This window comes from Scyliorhinus torazame, chromosome 13, assembly GCF_047496885.1.
Source record: "Scyliorhinus torazame isolate Kashiwa2021f chromosome 13, sScyTor2.1, whole genome shotgun sequence".
Lineage (NCBI taxonomy): Eukaryota > Metazoa > Chordata > Chondrichthyes > Carcharhiniformes > Scyliorhinidae > Scyliorhinus > Scyliorhinus torazame.
Window position 1 is genome coordinate 78,201,375 of NC_092719.1, and position 26,194 is coordinate 78,227,568.

A 26,194-nucleotide genomic window follows, 5' to 3' on the forward strand; every position below is an offset into this window, starting at 1 on the left:
CCCTTCTCGGCCAGGTGGGGTGGGGTGGTTTCTTGGGGTGGGGGAGATTCAAGTGAGTGACTTTCTTCCACCACATAATGCGGGCGTCCGACCTCCATTTTCTACTTTATTGTCCAATATTTGGCTTAGGAAGTTTTTGAAGGAAGGCTTCTTAGAAAGGAATTCCGTTCTGGCATAGCCGTTCCGACAAACATGAATTTGAGTCTTGTTCCTCAGATTGTTCTGTTAATTGAACACTTGACAAACATTTCCTTTTGCCCATCCTGGTTTCTCCCTGGCTTCTTCCTTATCCTATTGTTAACTTTCGTTTTCATTTTAAGTTGAACATTCTATTCGTTTTTTAATAATTTAGTGTACCCAATTATTTTCTTTTCAATCAAGGGGCAATTTAGTGTGGCCATTTAGCGTGGCCAATCTATCTACCCTGCACATCTTTGGGTTTGTGGGGGTGAGACCCATGCAAACATGGGGAGAATGTGCAAACTCCACACGGACAGTGACCCAGGGCAGGGAGCAAACCCGGGTTCTCGGCTCCATGAGGCATTCTACTCGAACCATTATTTTAAACTTGTTTTTTGTTCTGACTTCAAGGCGCACTCTACTGGTTCTCTTTCCTGCATGCTAGTAAATGTTCATCTCACAATCTGCTGCTTTACAGCCAATGTAGTACTTTGAGGGTAGTCACTGCTTTTTAATGCAGGGAAAATGACTCCGCACAACAAGATCCCACTAATAATATCGTCATAACAAACAGATCATCTATTATTAATGATATTGATTGAAAGGTATTGGCCCAGGACAGGGGGTAAAATTTTCCTGCTGTTCCAATGGGGTGAGATATCTTGCATCCGCCCAATAATGCTCTTGAGGGTCTTAGATTTAAGATGCCACCTGAAGTGTCAATCTAAATGTGCTCAAGTCCAGAGAGTGGGTCTTGAGCTATGACCTTCGAACTCCCAAGATCATTACCGACGTGACTGATCAGTGTGAAGCTTGGGTATGGGCCGGGGGGGGGGGACATCATTCACATGAAACATTTTGATCCCTATTAATTTTGGGCTTCACTCTTTCCTAGTTATGAGGGTCTGTATGGCCTCTAGCAGTATCAGTCATGTCTTTACTGTTGAGAACACCAGCCTGAGCAGTGAAATCATGATCTTCCCCTTTTGTTCATTCGAAGTGAATGTTCTACTATGCACCCGCACCCTCCCCTGCCCATCTCGATCTTTTCAACCCTTGTTGGCAGATGTAACCCTGCCCAATTCCTCCATCCCTCCCTTTTCTTTTTCCAGCAGCTCTTATTGCTGATGAGTTAATTCTGCCCATAGCCTTGACTTCTAACTTGACCAATGCTGTTGTGTTAAACATCGAAACCAGAGCGGGAGTAGGCCAATCGGCCCTTCGAGCCTGCTCCGTCATTCAATATGATCACGGCTAATCCTCTATAATCCTGCTATATTCCTGCTTTCTACCCTGGATGCCATTAAAATCTAAAAAAGATCTATTTCTTTCTTGAAATATTCGGTGATTTGGCGACCACCGCCTTCTGTGGTAGAAAGTTCCACAGGTTCACCACCCTTTGAGTGAATAAATCTTTCCTCATCTCAGTCCTAAATGGTCTACCCTGTCTCTTGAGACTGGCCTCTGGCTGTAGATTGCTAAACCAGGGAAAAGATCCTCACTGCATCTAGTCTGCCCAGTCCTGTTAGAGTCTTGTACGTTTCAATCAGATCTCTTCTCATCCTTCTAAACACGTGAATACAGGCCCATTTAAATAATCGCTCCTCATAGGGCACCTTACCTAGGCCCACTCCCCCTACCCCATCCATGTAACCCCACCTAACCTTTAGACACTGTCATAATATCCACTCTTGTATATAATGAGATGCAGACATGCAGTGATTGACACACAGGATGACCAGTAAGCATACAACACAGCACAGCCAATCACCAGACAGGACACTACCACTATAAAGCCAGAGGGCACTAGGTTTCCTGCTCTCTCGGGGCTAGCTACTGAGACAGTCAGAGTCCACGAGCTAGCAAGCACAAACACCACGCGGTAGCTAATTAGTCTGGTCAGGCTACGGCAAGGTCACTAGTCAGATCAGTATAGTGTCGACCCACAGCTGAATATGTACAGCAGTTCACCTAGTTGAATAAAACAGTGTTGGATCTTCTCCTGTGTTAGACGTCTGTTTCTAACTTCCCTGCATCGAGCGCAGTCCACATCGAACTAACCTGCCTAACACATCATGGTACCAGAGTGATATTGATCTTGACGGACCTACCTCGAGTGAATCAGCATTGTCCAGCAAGCAGCCATCCGGTGAAATGGAAAACATCCAGCCTCCCCCGCAGCTCCGCATCTCCGGCAACCTTGGCGCCAACTGGAAAATCTTCAAGCAAAAGTTCCTCTTGTACATCGAGGCCTCCAACCTCGAGGCAGCATCGGATGCCAGGAAGATCGCGTTATTTCTCTCCACTGCGGGGGACCACGCCATCCATACCTACAATTCACTTACATTCGCCGACGGTGAAGACAAAACGAAATTCAAAACAGTCCTGCTGAAGTTCGACAGCCACTGCGACATTGAGGTGAATGAGAGCTCTGAATGGTACATCTTCCAGCAGAGGTTTCAGGGTAAGGATGAACCTTTTCCATCCTTCTTGACCCATCTCCGCATCCTAGCGTAGTCATGTAACTATGACTCGATGGCTGATTCCATGATCCGGGATCAGATTGTTTTCGGGGTCCACGCCGACTCCCTGCGGCAGCAGCTCCTTAAAATCAAACAGTTGACCCTCTCTGCTATCGAGACGTGCGTTGTCCATGAGCATGCCAGGAATCGTTACTCCCACATCAGGGCGGCAGAAACTGCAAAGCTGGCCTCCCACGAGGCAGAAAGGATGCAGGCCATTGCACAGATGCAGGGCCTGAGCATCGAGGAGAGTGGCTGTTTCGCGCACTTTTCTCGGGTCCCTGCGCATGCACGCCACGACCGAGTGGACGACGAGACCAAAAACCCGACTGCGCAGGTGCGTACATTGGCCGACCACAGTGGCACGCGCGTCGGCGCACGGATCGCGCTGACGTCAGCGTCATGACGTGTCTGAATTGTGGCTCCGCCCACTTAAAGCGGCAATGTCCGGCAAGAGGATGCCGATGTCTCCAGTGTGGCAAGCTTGGCCACTACACAGCCCTCTGCAGATCCGCTCCACCACTCAGCAGCCAGCGATCCCAGCTGTGGTGCAGAAGTATCCGCTCAATACAACAAGGCATGCCAGATTCTGATCCCGACAGCCCTACGGACCCTGATGCTGACCCTCAAGTCTCCATATCAGTGGGCATCATAACCACACATGAGCTGGCCTCCACCACACCCGCGCAACGCGTCTCGATCCTCAGTGTGGATTCCGACGACGAGTGGTGTGCTGTCCTCCGTTAACAAGGGTCGCATCTGATTTAAACTGGACACTGGCGCCTCGGCGAACCTCATTTCACAATCCGACCTCGCTATCATCCAGGCCCGGCCAAGCATTCTTCCACCGGCCTGCCAGCCCCTTGACTGCAATGGCAATGCCATAGCTGCCAGTGGCTTGTGTCAACTAGGGGTATCCAACAAGGCGATCAAGGCAACGTTACGAGTTGAAATCGTCAGGCCTGACTGGGCGTCCCTGCTCGGTGCTCGCGCCTGAAAGCTCCTGAACCTGGTTCAGCGAGTCCACACCATTTCATCATCACCGGCGATGGCCTCGCCTGATGGAAATTTGCAAGTCGACATAGATGACTTTATCACGCAGTACCACAGTGTATTCGATGGAATGGGCACGCTCCCGTACCGATACAAAATATTGCTCAAGCCGAACGCCACCCCTGTAATCCATGCACTATGCCGGGTGCCGGCGCCCCTTGAGGATCGTCTGAAAAAGCAACTGCAGGACCTCCAAGACCAGGGCATCATCTCGAAGGTCACGGAGCCAACAGACTGAGTCAGCTCCATGGTCTGTGTAAAGAGGCCATCAGGGGAGCTCCGCATTTGCATTGATCCCAACGATCTAAACCGCAACATCATGCGGAAGCACCACCCGATCCCGAAGCGTGAAGTGTTAACCAGTGAGATGGCTCATGCCAAATTCTTCACCAAGCTGGACGCCTCCCGGGGTTTTTGGCAAATACAGCTGGGCGCGTCCAGTCGCAAGCTGTGCACGTTCAACACCCCGTTCGGCCGCTACTGTTACAACCGCATGCCTTTCGGTATCATATCTGCCTCTGAAGTGTTTCATCGCACCATGGAGCAGATGATGGCGGGCATCGAGGGGGTACGAGTATACGTGGACAACGTGATCATCTGGTCCACAACGCCCCAGGAACACACCGCTCGCCTCAAGCAGGTCTTCCAGCGAATTCACGAACATGGCCTCCAGCTCAACAGGGCCAAATGCTCATTTGGTCAATCTGATATAAAGTGTCTCGGCGACCACATCTCGCAGCAGGTTATGCGGCCAGACGCCGACAAGGTCTTGCCGATCAATGCCATGAAGACCCCGGAGGACAAGAAGGCGGTCCTCCGCTTCCTCGGGATGGTCAACTTTTTCGGGCAATTCATTCCCAATATGGCATGCTGCACGGCCCTCCGCCATCTCATCAAGAAGTCAACGAAATTCCAGTGTCTGCCCACACATGAAGCGGAATGGCGTGAGCTGAAGTCAAAGCTCACCACAGCCCCAGTTCTAGCGTTCATCGACCCAACCAAGGGAACCAAGATATCAACTGATGCAAGCCAGGACGGCATTGGGGCGGTGCTCCTCTAGTGAGATGACTCCTCGTCCTGGGCTCCAGTGGCATATGCCTCCAGGGCCATGACGCCCACTGAGCAACGGTATGCCCAGATCGAAAAGGAGTGTCTGTCATACTATACACCAGTATATCATGGTGCAGACACACTGATGGACACACAGTGGGACCAATCAACATACACAACACCGCAGCCAATCATCAGTGAGAGCACACGCACTATAAAGACAGAGGACATCAGAGTTCCCGCTCATTCGAGTAGGAGCACAGAGCTCACAGCCTGCAACACCGACATTCACCATGTGCTGAGTGCATCAACTGGTTAGGATTTACTCACAGTTCAATTATGTTTAAATAATTAACCTTTTAAGAAAATAGTGTTGCACTACTTCAAGTGTTGGTGACCTGTATGTGATCCAGAACACCCAACACATCAGTGTCTGGGTCTCCTGACAGGAATAGTCAAGTTTCATGACTACGTTTACGGCCTGGCAAAATTCACGGTGGAAATGGACCACAGGCCTCTAGTCCACATAATCCAGAAGGATTTAAATGACATGACACATCGGTTACAGCAAATTCTTCTTCGACTCCGCCGCTATGACTTCGAACTTGTCTACACGCCAGGCAAAAAGCTGATCATTGCAGATGCCCTATCCCGGTCCATCACCACACCGAGTGAACAAGGTGACTTCATCTGCTACATAGAAGCGCAAGTGCAGTTGTGTGCCACCAACCTCCCAGCCTCTGACGAACGGGTGGTCCAAATCCGTGAGGAAACGGCCAAGGATCCTTTACTGCAGCGTGTGATGCAGCACCTTACTCATGGCTGGCAGAAGGGACAATGTCCCCAATTCTTTAATGTTCAAGACGAGCTGACTGTTGTGGAGGGAATCCTTCTGAAACTCGACAGGATCGTTATTCCTCAAAGCATGCAGGCTATGGTGCTGGGTCAACTCCATGAGGGTCACCTTGGAGTCGAGAAATGCTGACGCAAAACCCGGGAGGCGGTTTACTGGCCGGGCATTAACCAGGATATTGCCAACATGGTCCTCAAATGCCCCACCTGTCAGAAGTTTCAACCGGCTCAACCCAAGGAATCACTGCAACAGCACGAGATCGTGACCTCTCCGTGGTCCAAAGTAGGTGTAGACCTTTTTCACGCCAAGGGGCGTGACTACGTACTCCTGGTCGACTACTTCTCCAGTTACCCAGAAGTGGTGAAACTGTCCAACCTCGCGTCAAAGGCAGTCTTCAAAGCCGGCAAAGAAACATTCGCCAGGCACGGGATACCGCTCATGGTAATGAGCGACAATGGTCCATGCTTTTACAGCCAAGAATGGTCTGATGGCAGCCCTTTGGATTTCGGCGGCAGCGGTGCGCAGGGGCCTTCTTGGAGGTGAGTAGTGAATTTAAAAGCACTTACCTTTACAGGAGCAGCCCTTTGGATTTCGGCGGCAGCGGTGCGCAGGGGCCTTCTTGGAGGTGAGTAGTGAATTTAAAAGCACTTACCTTTACAGGAGCAGCCCTTTGGATTTCGGCGGCAGCGGTGCGCAGGGGCCTTCTTGGAGGTGAGTAGTGAATTTAAAAGCACTTACCTTTACAGGAGCAGCCCTTTGGATTTCGGCGGCAGCGGTGCGCAGGGGCCTTCTGGGAGGTGAGTAGTTAGTTTAAAAGCACTTACCTTTACAGGAGCAGCCCTTTGGATTTCGGCGGCAGCGGTGCGCAGGGGCCTTCTTGGAGGTGAGTAGTGAATTTAAAAGCACTTACCTTTACAGGAGCAGCCCTTTGGATTTCGGCGGCAGCGGTGCGCAGGGGCCTTCTTGGAGGTGAGTAGTGAATTTAAAAGCACTTACCTTTACAGGAGCAGCCCTTTGGATTTCGGCGGCAGCGGTGCGCAGGGGCCTTCTTGGAGGTGAGTAGTGAATTTAAAAGCACTTACCTTTACAGGAGCAGCCCTTTGGATTTCGGCGGCAGCGGTGCGCAGGGGCCTTCTTGGAGGTGAGTAGTGAATTTAAAAGCACTTACCTTTACAGGAGCAGCCCTTTGGATTTCGGCGGCAGCGGTGCGCAGGGGCCTTCTTGGAGGTGAGTAGTGAATTTAAAAGCACTTACCTTTACAGGAGCAGCCCTTTGGATTTCGGCGGCAGCGGTGCGCAGGGGCCTTCTTGGAGGTGAGTAGTGAATTTAAAAGCACTTACCTTTACAGGAGCAGCCCTTTGGATTTCGGCGGCAGCGGTGCGCAGGGGCCTTCTGGGAGGTGAGTAGTTAGTTTAAAAGCACTTACCTTTACAGGAGCAGCCCTTTGGATTTCGGCGGGAACCGGAAGTTCGACCTCTGGCAAGTCCCCCCCCCCCCCCCCAACCAATAAATTCTGGTGGAGAGGAAACCCGAGACACTACACGTGTAGTGTCTCCCACCCGCCCTCCTCCTCTAACCTAATAATAAGACCCATTGGTGTAAGGTAAGTGCCATATTATATTATTATATTATTAGCATTGTGCAGGTCAAGGATTGGAGGTGGAGGAGCAGTCTCTGTCAGCGAGAGAACCTGAGAACATCTCAGAAGGTAAGCAAGTGATTTTTACTTTTATACCTGTTTTTCAAATTGTGTGTGTCGGGGGGAAACTGAAGTGACATCACAGAAAAGCTGTGACCTGAGTGGCTGGTTGGGATTCTAACCTAAATTTTAAAAAAAAAAATTTGAGTATTTGGGAACTAATTAAACATAATAACTTAATTATAATTTAGAGGATATCTAAGCCAGAGATCGGAGAATATTATAGTTAGCTATCGCATTTCTATTAGAAATCTAGTGCTAGGAAACAGATAGTTGACAGTAACTTTGAAATTTAAAAAAAGTATTTAAAAAAAAAAAAAAGACAAATTTTAATTTTAATTAATTGACGCAATGTCAGTTAGAGGGGTGCTGTGCTCTGACTGTGAGATGTGGCAGGTCCGGGAGGCTTCCAGCGTCCCGGATGGCTTCATCTGCAGAAAGTGCACCCAACTGCAGCTCCTCACAGACCGCATGGTTCGGTTGGAGCAGCAATTGGATGCACTTAGGAGCATGCAGGTGGCGGAAAGCGTCATAGATCGCAGTTATGTAAGTGTGGTCACACCCAAGGTGCAGGCAGAGAAATGGGTGACCACCAGAAAGGGCAGGCAGTCAGTGCAGGAATCCCCTGTGGTTGTCCCCCTCTCGAACAGATATACCCCTTTGGATACTGTCGGGGGGGATAGCCTATCAGGGGAAAACAGCAGCAGCCAGAGCAGTGGCACCACGGCTGGCTCTGATGTTCAGAAGGGAGGGTCAAAGCGCAGAAGAGTAATAGTTATAGGGGACTCTATAGTCAGGGGCACAGATAGGCGCTTCTGTGGACGTGAAAGAGACTCCAGGATGGTATGTTGCCTCCCTGGTGCCAGGGTCCAGGATGTCTCTGAACGGGTAGAGGGAATCCTGAAGGGGGAGGGCAAACAGGCAGAGGTCGTTGTACATATTGGTACTAACGACATAGGCAGGAAGGGGCATGAGGTCCTGCAGCAGGAGTTCAGGGAGCTAGGCAGAAAGTTAAAAGACAGGACCTCGAGGGTTGTAATCTCGGGATTACTCCCTGTGCCACGTGCCAGTGAGGCTAGAAATAGGAAGATAGAGCAGACAAACACGTGGCTAAACAGCTGGTGTAGGAGGGAGGGTTTCTGTTATCTGGACCACTGGGAGCTCTTCCGGGGCAGGTGTGACCTGTATAAGATGGACGGGTTGCATCTAAACCGGAGAGGCATAAATATCCTGGCCGCGAGGTTTGCTAGTGTCACACGGGAGGGTTTAAACTAGTATGGCAGGGGGGTGGGCACGGGAGCAATAGGTCAGAAGGTGAGAGCATTGAGGGAGAACTAGGGAATAGGGACAGTGTGGCTCTGAGGCAGCGCAGACGGGGAGAAGTTGCTGAACACAGCGGGTCTGGTGGCCTGAAGTGCATATGTTTTAATGCAAGGAGCATTACGGGTAAGGCAGATGAACTTAGAGCTTGGATTACTACTTGGAACTATGATGTTGTTGCCATTACAGAGACCTGGTTGAGGGAAGGGCAGGATTGGCAGCTAAACGTTCCAGGATTTAGATGTTTCAGGCGGGATAGAGGGGGATGTAAAAGGGGAGGCGGAGTTGCGCTACTTGTTCAGGAGAGTATCACAGCTATACAGCGAGAGGACACCTCAGAGGGCAGTGAGGCTATATGGGTAGAGATCAGGAATAAGAAGGGTGCAGTCACAATGTTGGGGGTATACTACAGGCCTCCCAACAGCCAGCGGGAGATAGAGGAGCAGATAGGTAGACAGATTTTGGAAAAGAGTAAAAACAACAGGGTTGTGGTGATGGGAGACTTCAACTTCCCCAATATTGACTGGGACTCACTTAGTGCCAGGGGCTTAGACGGGGCAGAGTTTGTAAGGAGCATCCAGGAGGGCTTCTTAAAACAATATGTAAACAGTCCAACTAGGGAAGGGGCGGTACTGGACCTGGTATTGGGGAATGAGCCCGGCCAGGTGGTAGATGTTTCAGTAGGGGAGCATTTCGGTAACAGTGACCACAATTCAGTAAGTTTTAAAGTACTGGTGGACAAGGATAAGAGTGGTCCGAGGATGAATGTGCTAAATTGGGGGAAGGCTAATTATAACAATATTAGGCGGGAACTGAAGAACATAGATTGGGGGCGGATGTTTGAGGGCAAATCAACATCTGACATGTGGGAGGCTTTCAAGTGTCAGTTGAAAGGAATACAGGACAGGCATGTTCCTGTGAGGAAGAAAGATAAATACGGCAATTTTCGGGAACCTTGGATGACGAGTGATATTGTAGGCCTCGTCAAAAAGAAAAAGGAGGCATTTGTCAGGGCTAAAAGGCTGGGAACAGACGAAGCCTGTGTGGCATATAAGGAAAGTAGGAAGGAACTTAAGCAAGGAGTCAGGAGGGCTAGAAGGGGTCATGAAAAGTCATTGGCAAATTGGGTTAAGGAAAATCCCAAGGCTTTTTACACTTACATAAAAAGCAAGAGGGTAGCCAGGGAAAGGGTTGGCCCACTGAAGGATAGGCAAGGGAATCTATGTGTGGAGCCAGAGGAAATGGGCGAGGTACTAAATGAATACTTTGCATCAGTATTCACCAAAGAGAAGGAATTGGTAGATGTTGAGTCTGGAGAAGGGGGTGTAGATAGCCTGGGTCACATTGTGATCCAAAAAGACGAGGTGTTGGGTGTCTTAAAAAATATTAAGGTAGATAAGTCCCCAGGGCCGGATGGGATCTACCCCAGAATACTGAAGGAGGCTGGAGAGGAAATTGCTGAGGCCTTGACAGAAATCTTTGGATCCTCGCTGTCTTCAGGGGATGTCCCGGAGGACTGGAGAATAGCCAATGTTGTTCCTCTGTTTAAGAAGGGTGGCAGGGATAATCCCGGGAACTACAGGCCGGTGAGCCTTACTTCAGTGGTAGGGAAATTACTGGAGAGAATTCTTCGAGACAGGATCTACTCCCATTTGGAAGCAAATGGACGTATTAGTGAGAGGCAGCACGGTTTTGTGAAGGGGAGGTCGTGTCTCACTAACTTGATAGAGTTTTTCGAGGAGGTCACTAAGATGATTGATGCAGGTAGGGCAGTAGATGTTGTCTATATGGACTTCAGTAAGGCCTTTGACAAGGTCCCTCATGGTAGACTAGTACAAAAGGTGAAGTCACACGGGATCAGGGGTGAACTGGCAAGGTGGATACAGAACTGGCTAGGCCATAGAAGGCAGAGGGTAGCAATGGAGGGATGCTTTTCTAATTGGAGGGCTGTGACCAGTGGTGTTCCACAGGGATCAGTGCTGGGACCTTTGCTCTTTGTAGTATATATAAATGATTTGGAGGAAAATGTAACTGGTCTGATTAGTAAGTTTGCAGACGACACAAAGGTTGGTGGAATTGCGGATAGCGATGAGGACTGTCTGAGGATACAGCAGGATTTAGATTGTCTGGAGACTTGGGCGGAGAGATGGCAGATGGAGTTTAACCTGGACAAATGTGAGGTAATGCATTTTGGAAGGGCTAATGCAGGTAGGGAATATACAGTGAATGGTAGAACCCTCAAGAGTATTGAAAGTCAAAGAGATCTAGGAGTACAGGTCCACAGATCACTGAAAGGGGCTACACAGGTGGAGAAGGTAGTCAAGAAGGCATACGGCATGCTTGCCTTCATTGGCCGGGGCATTGAGTATAAGAATTGGCAAGTCATGTTGCAGCTGTATAGAACCTTAGTTAGGCCACACTTGGAGTATAGTGTTCAATTCTGGTCGCCACACTACCAGAAGGATGTGGAGGCTTTAGAGAGGGTGCAGAAGAGATTTACCAGAATGTTGCCTGGTATGGAGGGCATAAGCTATGAGGAGCGATTGAATAAACTCGGTTTGTTCTCACTGGAACGAAGGAGGTTGAGGGGCGACCTGATAGAGGTATACAAAATTATGAGGGGCATAGACAGAGTGGATAGTCAGAGGCTTTTCCCCAGGGTAGAGGGGTCAATTACTAGGGGGCATAGGTTTAAGGTGAGAGGGGCAAAGTTTAGAGTAGATGTACGAGGCAAGTTTTTTACGCAGAGGGTAGTGGGTGCCTGGAACTCACTACCGGAGGAGGTAGTGGAGGCAGGGACGATAGGGACATTTAAGGGGCATCTTGACAAATATATGAATAGGATGGGAATAGAAGGATACGGACCCAGGAAGTGTAGAAGATTGTAGTTTAGTCGGGCAGTATGGTCGGCACGGGCTTGGAGGGCCGAAGGGCCTGTTCCTGTGCTGTACATTTCTTTGTTCTTTGTTCTTTGTTTGATTTTGCACAGTCCTCCAACTTCCGTCACGTTATCTCCAGTCCCTACTATCCGCAATCAAACGGGAAGGCCGAGAAAGGGGTCCATATTGTCAAGCGGTTGCTGTGCAAAGCTGCAGACTCAGGCTCCGACTTCAACCTGGCGATGCTGGCATACAGAGCAACCCCACTGTCCACTGGGTTGTCTCTAGCGCAGATGCTCTTGAATCGCACTCTTGAGGACAACAGTTCCAGCCATCCATGTTCCAGTCCTTGACCACCTCACGCTACTACAAAAAGTGCAGCAGTCCCAGGCCCAACAGAAGGCCACATATGATGCTCATGCCACAGATTTACCTGTGCTGGCTCCAGCCGATCATGTTCGCGTCCAGCTGCCTGAGGGTGGTTGGTCAGCCACAGCTGTTGTTGGCAAACCAGTTGCCCCGAGGTCTTTCATTGTTCGCATAGATGATGGCTCCCTGCTGCGGCGCAACAGACTGTCATTGCGAAGAGTTCCACGCTCACCACCTTGTTGTGTTGGGTGCTCTGGATCCGTGGAACACATACAGGTCACCAACACTTGAAATAGTGCAACACTATTTTATTGAATCATTAACTGTTGTAACATATTCTGACTGTGGGTTAACACGATACTAGCTTTAACTAAAGACCTTTGGCTTGTCTGAACCAGTCGATGCACTCAGGTGAATGTCTGTGCTGCAGGCTGTGAGCTCTGTCCTCCTAGCTAGCTGCAGCTCGAATGAGTGGGAGCTCTGATGCCCCCTGTCTTTATAGTGTGTGTGCTCTAACTGATGATTGGCTGCGGTGTTGTGTGTTGATTGGTCCCACTGTGTGTCCATCAATGTGTGTCTGCACCATGATATACTGGTGTATATTATGACATCCCCCCCTTTTATAAAATAATGTACCTGTGTGGCAATAAATAGTGTATGGTGAGAATGTCCCTGACTATGTGTGCAAAATATTTACAGGACTATGTACATGAGAACTAAGCTATTTACATGGGAAGGTGCCTGGTGCAGAAAAACAGTATGTCACAAGAATAACGAGATGAACACTCTATACAAACCATGTAAACAATCAAACGGAAGAACAGAACAAATCCGAAAGTCCATAAGTCCACAAAGTTCACAAATTAAGTCCGAGGTGGGCGACGAATTCTGGTTGACCGTCAGGATGGCACACCACTCATCGTCTGGATCGATGCTGTGTACCAACAGCGGCTGGTGTCTTTGCTTCGGGGACAGCCTGTTTTTTGTCACAACACCGACTCGAAAAGGTGCCTTCGGGCCCTCGGTGTCACTGCTGTGTGGGAGGTCCGCATCGGACTCTGACCGTGGGTTGAATTGCCCGGACGTTCCTGCGAGGCTGGCTGTAGCGATATGAATTGGCAGGCTGAGCTGCTCAGCAGAAGGCAGCATAGTGGCCAAGTCTGCCACATCTTAGGCATTGTCGAGATTTGGCAGGGCATTGCCGTTTTAAATTGGCGGAACCACAGTTGCTGCATGTCGTAGCGTCAGCATGTTCGCTGCGCCACTGCGCATACGCGGTGCGGTCGTGCATGGTGCACGTCTGCGCATTACGTTCTTCGACATCGCCGTCTCCTCGTTTGGTGTGCACAAGCGTGGGAGTTCGCGAAAAGCGCGCGAAATGGCCGCCCTCATCCAGGCTGAGGCCCTGGAGGTGCTCAATCACTTGGACCCGTTCTGCCTCGTGGGGACCTTGCCGCGCCGTTTCAGCTGCTTGGAGGTGGGAATACCGACTCGTGGCGTTTTCGTGTAAGACACAGGTCTCAATGGCGGTCGCTAGGGTGAGCTGCTTTACTTTGAGGAGCTGCTGTCGTACGGGGTCCGACTGAACGCCACAAACGATCTGGTCACGTATCATGGAGTCGGAGGTGGGCCCGTAGCTGCAAGACTGCGCGAGGTTGCGGAGGTGCGTGAGAGGATTGGAAAGGTTCATCGTCGCTGTTGGAATACGTAGTGCTCGAAACTTTCATTCACTTCTACGCTGCAGTGAGTGTCAAACTTTGTTTTATCTTCATCCGCAAAGGTGAGAGAATTGAAAATGTGGATAGCATGGTCTCCGGCCGTGGAGAGGAGGAGAGCAATCTTCCTGGTATTCGAGGCGCCCTCCCTGTCTGTGGCCTCAAGGAAGAGCTGGAAGCGCTGTTTGAAAATCTTCCAGTTGGCCCCTAGGTTGCCGGCGATGCGGAGCGGCGGGGGTGGGCTGATGTTGTCCATGTTGCAGGATGACAGAATGCTGGCGGAAGGCAGATCACTTGCAGGTAGGTCTAAGAAGTGCTAATATCCCTCAACTCCTGGTATCATGTTGTGTGCTCTAACTGGTGATTGGCTGCGGTGTTGTGTATGTTGATTGGTTCCACTGTATGTGTGTCTGCACCATGATATTCTGGTGTATATTATGACACACCTGACCGCTGTGCTACGCCGGCTATCATGCTTCCTCCGGAGGTACCCTGCCACGAGGCCAGTGATCCTGCCGTCCACGCGACCACCGCAATGGCAGCGATCCTACGTATCCACGTGCAGGCGGCTCCTGATCCATCTCTGCAGCGATCGACAAGAATTTGTCACCTGCCACAAAGACTGAATCTGTAGACTTAGCTTTTGTAAATATTGCTTAATTTGCCATGTATCTGCACTATCGACACCTACAGCAGTTCACCTAGTTGAATAAAACAGTGTTGGATCTTCTCCTGTGTTAGACGTCTGTTTCTAACTTCCCTGCATCGAGCGCAGTCCACATCGACACAACCTGCCTAACACATCAGACACTAAGGAGCAATTTAGCATGGCAACCCACCTAATCTTTGGACTGTGGCAGGAAACCGAAGCACCTGCAGGAAACCCACGCAGACACTTGAGAATGCACAGTTAGCTAGCCAAGGTCAGACTCGAACCTGGGTCCCTGACACTGTGAGGCAGCAGTGCTAACCATTGTGCCACCATGCTGCCATCAATCATCTTCCTGCAGAAAGACAGCCCGGAAGAGGAAGCCAAGACTTAACATTTCGAACATTACACACTTTTTGTATTTGCTGGGCTTTTGATTAGAGGAGTGCTGCGGGAAAATTGAAGAAGTGTGGGACTAACTGGTTAGTCAGTGCACATGCACAAGGGGCTGAATGGCTTCCCCTGGTGCTGGATGAAGTGGAGGAGGCCGGTAAATTCAGTGTAATTGTTCAACTTAAAGCTTTTCACTTAATCCCTCATTGATGCATGACTGAACCAACACTAAAGACATGCCCGTTTTATGCAAAGTTCTTGAGCTGTAGCTTCATTGATCTTTATTTTAATCATTTAATTCCTTCCCCCTTTTAAGTGATTGTTTTACCGAGCATTTTATCTGCAGGCCACCTTTCTGCCAAAACAATATTTTGCATCTCCCCATGTTTAGAATCCATTTCTAAGATAGCAAGGTTTGCTTGGAGGACTGCTACCACAATGAGGGGAAGAGTAGAGGTGTCGGTGGGGGAGGGACACTATTCTCTTCACATTCTCCCTCACTAGGGTTGGCAACTATGACTAAATAGATTCCTGAAGGTTCATCTCGTGATTTGTCCCCAGGTTCCAGCCATCAATCAGCCAACACCTTCACCCTGTGACGCACTGCCTTCCTGTGCCAATTGAAAAGCAAAAGGCTTTTCCACACACCCTTATTTTTAATCTGTTCAAGGAAAATGACAAACAAAAACTGTTTTAATGTCCCGATGATTTTTCTCCAGGGTTGCACACAGCAGTGTCCCGGAGATTCATCTTCAATTCCTGGAGATTCCAGGTCAATCTTGGAGGGTTGGCAACCCTTTCCCTCGCATGCACACGCCAAATTAATTCCCACTTTTCTACCAGTCAGTACAATAAGCTGCATAAGGCACTGTTGTTCACAGCCACATTTACTCTTGGTTTGTTGTGTTTGTTGACCGTATAATAGGGGAAGTTGATGTTTGTTTGAGGGGAAGTAGCTTGCATCAGACAGAACTGGAATGCATTTGTTTTGCATTTTAGTATTAATAAATGGTAATAAGCACGTGGTTTCAATCAGTGTTTTGAATCTTTAATTTGCAGCCTCAATTGTGTAATTTTAACCATTTCCCCTTGACCATTCCCCTCTTCGTCACTGGTTTGAAGTCTTGAGTGTGGGTGAAACTAATTATTTATATCTTTTTTCCAACCTCCATTTCATGTTCTCCTCTTTTTTTTTTTTTTTTGTTTGTGTGTTGCACGTGCCCCAAACGTTTGGGTTAAGGAACAGAAGCCAGTTGGCACACCATTCTGTGGGACCTACACCTGGGGCTTCCAGTAAAACTGGCCAAAGCATTATGCAACGAACAGATGAGCTTTGTAAATCAAGACTGATGCAGAGCATAAACATTGATCAAGGCCTAGCATGTGTTTAACTCCACGCTTGTGTTTCGACAGATCCAGGTGGGGCGATTGTGGAGTTGCAGGCGGGGAAACCCCCAAATATTTTGTATCTAGCTCCCCAAATAATTTTTTGCCCAGCCCTGTTAAAGCGGCAGGCTGACAAAGGTCCTCCCAAGCCTCTGGCACTCTGATCTGGCCAACAGGGAACTTCATGGGTGGGACAAGGTGAATGTATGTGCCTTGCCTACATAAATTATTGCCCAGGACAGCATCAGGAATTTCTTTCTGTGGAATGTGGCAGGTCAGATCTAACCTGACCCACTTGTTCCTCTAACCAAACCTCTTTCTCATTGACTTGAAATGAAATGAAATAAATCGCTTATTGTCACAAGTAGGCTTCAAATTAAGTTACTGTAAAAAGCCCCTAGTCGCCACATTTCGGCGCTTGTTCGGGGAGGCTGGTACAGGAATTGAACCGTGCTGCTGGCCTGCCTTGGTCTGCTTTAAAAGCCAGCAATTTAGCCCAGTGTGCTAAACCAGCCCCTTGAAGCTCCTTACTTTGATTTGCAACTCCACCTGTTGAAGAAATTCAGCAAAAGATGCAAGGTGAAAAGAAATGTGCTTTCTCTACAATATTTTGCTACATCTTTGAGATATTTCTATCTTTCCGGGGCAATGTGGGCAGCGGAAAGGGAGCGAAGGGGAGAAAGCCCGATCGATCCATTCATGTTTTTGTTTCAAATGCAGAGGTTAATTTTTGTTAGTGCCAGCTTTAAAAAATGGTCAATATAGAAATGAAAGGGTGCAAGTGTAAAATGGGTGACTGATTTGCTACCTCTTTATCACTACCACTTAATTTTTCTCCCAGAAATCATAGTCAACAATGACCTCTGCTGAGCTGATTCCTGCTACGTGCCAATAGCTTGGAAGGAACAGAGCGTCTTTAATTGAGGTGGCTCCAACAACCCTCCCAGATATCAGTGTTGCCCCAATCCTGACCTCTGGAGCATCCTCAGTTTCCATTATTCCACCTTTGGGGAGTGTTCATTCAGTTGCGTCAGCCCGAAGCTCTGGAATTCCTTCCCCAAACCCCAATGTGGCGGCACGGTGGCAGAGTGGTTAGCACTGCTGCCTCACAGCTCCAGGGACCCGGGTTCAATTCCAGTCTTGGTTCACTGTCTATGTGGAGTTTGCACTCTCCCTGTGTCTGTATGGGTTTCTTCCGGATGCTTCGGTTTCCTCCCACAGGCCAAAGATGTGCAGGTTAGATGGGTTGGCCATGATTAATGGGATTCTATGGTTTTTACCAGTTGGTAAAGGTGCTGTATAAGTAAGAGTTGTTTCTGGCTCTCCCATTGGTAGCATGTGGCTGAATGGGAATTATTTAGCACAGTTTGTGTGGCAGATTGGTACATGGGGATGTTAGTCCAGGGGCCGTGCCTTTCTCAACCTATATTCTGACTTGACCTCCTGGTTTCTTAATAGCAAAATCTTGCTTCTGATCGTCTTCCGCTTCTTGCACTGTTTCAGAATTTGAAGGATAATCTGCAGGAGAGAAGACAGCTATGGCTTCAGAGCCTCTGTGCCTTGGAGAAGCAGAGGTTGGCTGCAGAACAGGAGTACATAAGGTTGGCGAGTAACTTGCGAAGAAGCAAAACTGAGCAGCTTCATCTGAAGAGGAAAGAAGCCACCAGGTGTGGGTGCTGAAGTTGCAATTGGTTTTCGATGAGTGGCTTGTTGGATAATGAAGATTGTGCCCCCCCCCCCCTCTTCAGTGCAGAAGGAGGCCTTTTGGCCCATTGAGTTTGCACTGACCTTCTGAAAGAGGTTCCACCCTCTCCCCCCCCCCCCCCCCCCCCCTCCCGCAATCCCTGTGACCTCATCTAACCTGCACATCTTTGGACTGTGGGAGGGAACCTGAGCACCTGGAGGAAACCCACGGGGAGAGAGTTCAAATTCCACAGCCACCCAAGACCAGGATTGAATCCAGATCCCAGTGCTAACCATTGTGCCACCATGCCATCCTACTGGAGTGCTTATTTACACTTGGGTATCAGCAATTGCTGGGGGTCAGTTGAGAATCTTAACAAAAGTCAATCATCTTGGCTTTAAGGTCCGGTTTGAGGGACATGGAACCAAATGTAAATCAACCATGCTTTAATTGAACTGAGGGACGAAACCACCTGCTTTGAGGTCCCATGTTCCTTTTGTTCCCAGGGTTGGCCTCCAGTACTCCCAGCCTGTACAAAGTCCCTGCAGGGTGCTCATTAATCCATCTGAAACTGCTTCCACCACACTTTTGCTTCTCTCACCAGACATTCTTGCCTATACCCAGTGCAGTCCCAAAGGACCTGAAGTGAACTTACAGAATGTGAATAAAACTTTCTTTCATCTTATCCAAGTCAATATATTCATTATCCAACAGTAATACATCTCAATCAAATCTAATGGGAAATTCTTGATACATTATTTAAACTTTAATTATTATGTTTTTTAAAATACAGCAAAGTTGTTATAAACTTCTGGCAGTCTAAATATTAACATCACTAACAAAGGGGACATAAAGAAAAGGTAATGAATGTTGTGCGAGATGTAAAAGCAGTGGGATTTGTGTTTACAAGCTTGCCCATGACACACTTGGAAGTGCAGAGATGTGAAATGTTTGCTTGGGTAAGTGTTGTTTAGTTTGTTATTCTGACGGTCGGAGGGCAAGTCTTCTGAGTTTCAAAGTTTCGAAGTGTGCAGTGACACCAGTGCTTTAGGAGGAACCCAGAACGTGGGGGTTTGCCACCCGTTACGCAGGTGTGAGCCGCTTGAATGTCACTGTGAACTTGTGGCTTTCTGCTGCTGCTTTTTCTTTGACAGATTGCACGAGCTTGAGGCACAGAAGCAGCTAACGGAGACAGCAGCGGCTACTTTCGAGCTTCAGCTGCACCAAGTTTGTCAGCAGCTCGGAGATCTGCAAAAGGAGGCAAGTTTGTGTCGTCTGGGTGTCTGTCGCCGTTGCATGTGTCGTTTTTTGTTTTTTGTTTGACTCTTTAAACTGATGATATCTGGATTGTTTAAGAAGAATTCTTTCTCTGTCGGACTGTTTTGAAGTGCTATATCACTTAAGGAAGTGAGTAAGCTTGTGTGGGTGGATGGTGTGGGTGGTTATTTATGTTTAAGGCAGTGTGTGTGTTTTTATCATTTTCAGCCATAAGTTTATTTTATCTAATTGGCCTTTGTAAAAAGTGGCAATTTCTTGTTGTTGAATAAATGGAAATATATCTGGAGCTAATTATACTCACAAGCAGCCATAACCTGTGTGTGCATATGTAAACGTAGTGTGTATGTATACGCAGACACTCGTGTGTAATTGTTTTACAAAATAAGCCTACATCAAACCAGTTTTTCATGCTGTCATTCAGATCTGTAACAAGGACGCTGCATTAGCTTCAGTCAGGAAAGTGACAGAAGTGTTACAGCACGAGCTGGAGGAAGCAGTCATTGCGAAGCAGAACCTCCAGACAATAAATCAAGCTCTGTCGGGCACCACCAAAACACTCGAACAAAAGCTAAACCAACGGCAAAGTAAGTCAACTTCAGAATGAATTTCCACAGTCTGTCGATTTGAACAAGGAGGTTTTCCTGTTTCTGTTACAGCATGTCGAGCAAGTTTAATTTTACAGAAATATTTCCTTTTTTTTTAACAGCACACAGTGAGTTTGCCATTGCAATAATGGTATTTTATTCCGTAGGAAATGGGTTTGGAGAGATTGTGTGGACACCAAATCTCTCTGAAGGATGAGCGTGTGAATGTTAAAGGAGATTAGAAATTTTTCAGAATGTAAAATTATTTTCAGTTAATGGGAATCGAGAATCAGTCGTGTATAAGGTCAGTGTGTGGATTAACTGTGTGGGTGCAGAGTGTAGATGTAAGTTTTACTTAATGCGGAATATTAAACAAGGTTCATGTATATGCTATAATTTGCCCTGGAAGCGAAGTGTGAAGCAATGTATGAATAATTGCACATTAACTCACTGGATTACTATCTGAGCCACGAGCAAATTGGCATAGGGTAAATAAGATCAGAGGGTTCAATTTATGGCTCGAAGGCTGGTGTGAGAGACCTGAATTTCAATTCATGAGTCACTGGCACCAGTACTGGGGAGTGAACGAGCTGCATCATTGAACCGTCTTCACCTAAATCCTACTGAGATCAGTGTCCTGGTGAGCTGTACAGCTAGGGTGGTAGCGAGGACAATAAACTAAATAGTCGGGGAGGGGTGGGGGAGGACAAGGGGGAGAGGGTTCATGTGAGGTGTGATTCGGCAAGTTACTGAGAAAAGGACAAGGCAATAATAGCGCAAGGTAATGATATGGGGAATAATGACCAGGGTATGACCGGAAAAGGTCTGAGTATAGTCAGTCAAAGGTTATGGGGGACAGATGGCAAAGTGCAGATGAGACAACAAGATCGGCCATGACCTTATTGAATGATGGTGCAGGCTCGAAGGGCTGAATGGTCTACTCCTAAGTCCTATGTTCTGAGCAAATAGGGTCAGAGTAGGGAAAAATGATTTATAGATCTTATTTGTGTATTTTTATCAATGCACATTTCAAGCATAATAAGAGGGATGGTACAAATTGAAGTAAGTGGGTTTGGGCAGCACGGTAGCACAAGTGGCTAGCACTGTAGCTTCACAGCGCCAGGGTCCCAGGTTCGATTGCATGCTGGGTCACTGAAGGAGTCTGCCCATTCTCCCCGTGTCTGCATGGGTTTCCTCCGGGTGCTCCGATTTTCTCCCACAGTCCAAAGACGTGCAGGTTAGGTGCATTGGCCATGCTAAATTGCCCTTAGTGTCCAAAACGGTTAGGAGGGGTTATTGGGTTATGGAGATAGGGTGGAAGTGAGGGCTTAAGTGGGTCGGTGCAGACTCGATGGGCCGAATGGCCTCCTTCTGCACTGTATGTTCTATGTCATGATGGTATTTACAGAGATGAAGTTACAAAGTGACCATAGCTGGGAACTGAATTCTGACCATTCTTAATCCATTGTTGCAAAAGCCCCATTTGTTTAACTGGGGTCCTTGGGAGGGAAACCTGCCAATTAGTCTGGTCTATATGTGACTCCAGATTCTCAGCAATGTGGTTGAGCCTTAACTGTCCTCTGAGAAGGCCTAGCAAGCCATTCAGTAATACCAAACTGCTGCAGAAAAATTAAAAAGGAATAAAAGACAAGCCATTTGACATCAACTTAGGCACTAGAAATGACTATGACACACCCTGGCAGCCAACACTGCAAAGTCCTTCTGACCAACATCTGGGGGCTTGTTCCAAAGTTGGGCGGGCTAGTCCATCAGCAACGTAGCCATTCTCAGAATCATACCTTCTAGATGATGGCCCAGACACCATCACCCTGGCCCCACTGGCAGGCAAACCAGCAGAGGTGGTGGCACAGTAGATTAGTGAGAAGAGTTCCCAGGAGTCCTCAACATTACCTTTGGGCCCTATGAAGTCTCATGATATCAGATATCAAGTCCAGCATGGGCAAGGAAACCCCTCCTACTGATTTCCACCTTCAACTAATGACTCCATAGTCCTCCATGTTGAATACCACTCGAAAGAAGCACTGAGGGTTGCCAAGGGCTCTGAATGTACTCTGGGTAGGAGAGTTCAATATCCATCACCCAGAGAAGCTTGGGACGATAGCGCATTACCTTGCGCTATCATCACTGACTGAGCTGGCCAAGCCCTGAAGGCTATGGACGGAATTCACAGAATCACAGATTCTCTACAGTGCCATTGGATTGGATTGGATTTGTTTATTGTCACGTGTACCGAGGTACAGTGAAAAGTATTTTTCTGCGAGCAGCTCAACAGATCATTAAATACATGAAAAGGAAATAAAAGAAAATGCATAATTGGGCAACACAACATATACAATGTAACTACATAAGCACAGGCATCGGATGAAGCATACAGGGTGTAGTGTTAATGAGGTCAGTCCATAAGAGGGGTCATTTAGGAGTCTGGTGACAGTGGGGAAGAAGCTGTTTTTGAGTCTGTTCGTGCGTGTTCTCAGACTTCTGTATCTCCTGCCCAATGGAAGAGTGAGTAAGCCGAGTGGGAGGGATCTTTGATTATACTGCCCGTTTTCCCCAGGCAGCGGGAGGTGTAGATGGAGTCAATGGATGGGAGGCAGGTTCGTGTGATGGACTGGGCGGTGTTCACGAGTCTCTGAAGTTTCTTGCGGTCCTGGGCCGAGCAGTTGCCATACCAGGCTGTGATGCAGCCCGATAGGATGCTTTCTATGGTGCATCTGTAAAAGTTGGTAAGGGTTAATGTGGACATGCGGAATTTCCTTAGTTTCCTGAGGAAGTATAAGCGCTGTTGTGCTTTCTTGGTGGTAGCGTCGACGTGGGTGGACCAGGACAGATTTTTGGAGATGTGCACCCCTAGGAATTTGAAACTGCTAACCATCTCCACCTTGGCCCCATTGATGCTGACAGGGGTGTGTACAGTAATTTGCTTCCTGAAGTCAATGACCAGCTCTTTAGTTTTGCTGGCCTTGAGGGTGAGATTGTTGTCGCTACACCACTCCACTAGGTTCTCGATGTCACGTCTGTATTCTGACTCGTCGTTATTCGATGTCTGGCCCACTATGGTCGTATCGTCAGCAAACTTGCAGACGGAGATGGAGGCCATTCGGCCTATCGAGTCCGCACCCACCCCTCGAAAGAGCGCTCCACCTAGACTCAATCCCCCGCTACACTCCCGCATCCTCGCCCAAAGGGATATTTTAGCATGGCCAATCTACCTAACCTGTATATCTTTGCACTGTGGGAGGAAACCGGAGCACTGGGAGGAAACCGGAGCACTGGGAGGAAACCCACGCAGACGCAGGGAGAATATGCAAACTCCACACAGGTAGTCATCCAATGTGGGAATCTAACCCGGGTCCCTGGCGCTGTGAAGCATCAGTGCTGACTTGTGCCACAATTCTCTGGCTTCCTAGCTGCATGTTTTGCTGGCGGCGGGATTCTCTGGTCCTGCTGCTGTCAATGGGTATTTCCATTGAAACCACCCTATGTCACAAAGAAACCCACGGGCTGGGGTGCACTGTGGGCGGGACCATATAATCGCCACCAGCTTAACGGCTGGAGAATTCCGGCCTACTGTATCTTGTCCACTAATCCACCTGTCACAGATGCATCTATCTATGAAGTGCAGGTAAGAAGGACCATGATTTTGGATGGACATTCCGAGGGCATTGTAGCCAGAATATTTGAAAAGATAGGTGGGAAAGCAAATTGCAAGACGGACTCAAAGGGGAGAATTTAATACCCCTCTGGCAGAGAGTTTGGAGTTGGGTTTGGGGTATTTAATCATCAAGGGGATTCTGCCAACTTCCTGCCTCCCGATTGATTTCAGAGTGGGAAGGCACATGGTTTTTTTTCCTGCCTGAAAGCTAACTGAGGCCCACTAAATAATGTCCACTTAAGGCATCCTGCTGTTGTTGATGTGGCGGGCGAGGCAGAGACCACGCAAAGATCAAAAAGTGTGTTTCCAAGGGTCTGGGTGGTGGACAGACAGAGAGAGAGAGAGAGACAGACTACCCGATGCTGGCCAGTTAAGTGCCTGTTGGGCGCACTATCCCCATAACCCCACCTAACCTTTGGACACCCAAGGGGCAATTTCTCATGGCCAATCCACCTAATCCGCACACCTTTGGACTGTGGGAGGAAACCGGAGCACCCGGAGGAAACCCTCGCAGACACGAGGAGAACGTACAAACACCACACAGTCACACGAGGCCAGAATCCTCCCTGGGTGCTGTGAGACAGCAGTGCTAACCACTGACCTTTGGAATGTTGCAAACGAAAGAAGCAATTTGTGCACAGCACGATCCCACAAACAGCAAGGAGCTCTGTTCTTGATGTTGTTTTGAGGTTCAGTATTTGTCGGGACCTCGGGAGCTCTGCTTTTTAAAACATTTTTGCAGTCGAATATTTGCATGCCCGTGGGAAGGCAGATGAGATCTTTCTGTTTTAGTTTTCTCAGTATATACCTCTAACTCCGCTACAAAAGTGAAAATTGTGGATGCTGAAAACTAATAAAAAATTGAAAATACTCCATGTGTGGAAAGAGCACCAAAGTTAACATTTCAGATCAACGACCTTTCATCAGAACTAGAAGCCGAGTACAATTGTGAGAATTATAACGTGTGTAATACAATAGAGAACCAAACTAAGCATTTTTTAAAAAGGAAATGAGAGACAAAGAGTAAGTATGAGAATAGCTTGGCAGCTAATATAAAAGTGAACCCCATTTTCTTTCCCGGTAACTTTATAAATAGCCTTAAAGATTGGTGAGGTCGATTAGGAACGAAAGATGGGAGGATCTTGTGTAGGCGGAAGTATTAAATAAATGCATCCAGGGTGGATGAGGAAAGGATGTTTCCTCTTGTCAGAGTATCCAGAACTGGGGGTCACTGTTTAAAAATAAAGAGTTGCTCATTTCAGACAGATGAGTTTTTTGATGGGCATGAGTGTCTCGAACTCTCTTCCTCAAAAGGCAGTGGAAGAGGAGTCTTTGAATATTTTTAAGGCAAAACAAGATAGATCCCACTGGCTGGAGAATTCCGGCCTAGCTGTGCTCTAGGTTGACTGTGAAACCGTTTCCGTCGGCAGGAAGGTCAGTAACCAGAGGGTACAGATTTGATTTGTTTTTTAAATTTAGTGTACCCAATTAATTTTTTCCAATTAAGGGGCAATTTAGCGTGACCAATCCACCTATCCTGCACATCTTTGGGTTGTGGGGTCGAAACCCACGCAAACACTGGGAGAAAGTGCAAACTCTACACGGACAGTGACCCAGAGCTGGGATCGAACCTGGGACCTCGGCGCCGTGAGGCTGCAGGGCTAACCCACTGCGCCACCGTGCTGTCCGAGGGTACAGATTTAAGATGATCGGTAAAAGAGCCAGAGAGATGAGACTTTGTTTTTGTTGTGCAGCAACTTGTGATCTGGAATTCACCACCTGAAAGGCCGATTGATTGAAGCTGATTCAATAATAACTTGCATAAGGGAATTGGATTTTTAAAACTTGAAGGGAAGGAAGAAAGTTCAGGTTCATAGGGAAAGAGCAAGGACTGCTCTTACAAAGAACCACCTCAGCCACAATTGAACGGAATTAACACCTTTCTGTGTAGATTCTATTGAACCAAATGTCTATTCAAAACCTGCTTCAATTTGCCTTCCTGATCCCACCAAGCTGTATAGCTTCCCCTCTCTTTGCAGACTGCGATGCTGTTTCTAATGTATGTACATCTGAGGCACTGTCTTTGTCTGTAAAAATCAACGTTAAAATCCAACTGGTTTGTTTCAAATCACTAGCTTTCATGGAGCACTGCTCCTTCCTCATCATGTAAAAATCAAAAAAGACAGTGTTATGCAGAAGAACAAGTGAGTTCTCTCCTGTGATATGGTGAAAATGTCTCCTTTCAGAAAGCTTATATTGATTCATATGAATCTTACTGAGGATAAAGGATTAAATTGAAGATCAATGTCATGGATTAGTCTTGTGTTCCTCCAAGTATGAAATGAAAATGAAACTCATCCTAGTCCCCGAGGTCCATAGGCTTCCCTTTCGAGAAAGAGCTGACTGGTGGCGATTTGACTTGAGGGTCACCACACCTCAGGCGAGGGGCAAGGTTGAGAAGGCTTCATGGATACCCTCAGCCGGTGCGGGAATTCAACTCGCGCTGTTGCCGTTGCTCCACACCATAAACCAGCTGTCTAGCCAACTGAGCTAAACCAGACCCCAAGTATAGAAGTTCAGTGGGTGCCTAAATGAGGTGCTTAAGATGATCGAACAGGAGGTGAAGAAGAAGTGGGAGGAAGAGCTGGGAGGTGAGTTGGAAGTCTGGTTGTGGGAAAAGGCTCTGGGGAGAGTCAATGCATCCTCATCGTGTGCCAGGCTTAGCCTGATCCAGTTTAAGGTGGTCCACAGTGCTCACATGATTGTGACCCAGATGAGCAGGTTTTTGAGGAGGTGGAAGACAGGTGTGGGTGCTGTGGGGGCAGTCCTACGAACCATGTACATATGTTTTGGGCGTGTCCGAGGCTGAGGGGATTTTGACAGGGATTTTCAGATGTCATGTCAAGA

At 48.0% G+C, this 26,194-nt stretch overlaps 1 protein-coding gene across 1 annotated transcript in view; it reads left to right on the top strand.

Moving 5' to 3' along the window:
- Nucleotides 1-26,194, top strand: part of lrmp (lymphoid-restricted membrane protein) — a 238,493-nt gene that overhangs the window by 87,922 nt on the left and 124,377 nt on the right. The window contains exons 17-19 of the mRNA XM_072471820.1: nt 17,572-17,735; nt 18,907-19,012; nt 19,452-19,614. Of these exons, the coding sequence (XP_072327921.1) occupies nt 17,572-17,735; nt 18,907-19,012; nt 19,452-19,614 (433 nt within the window). The remainder of the gene's footprint in view (nt 1-17,571; nt 17,736-18,906; nt 19,013-19,451; nt 19,615-26,194) is intronic.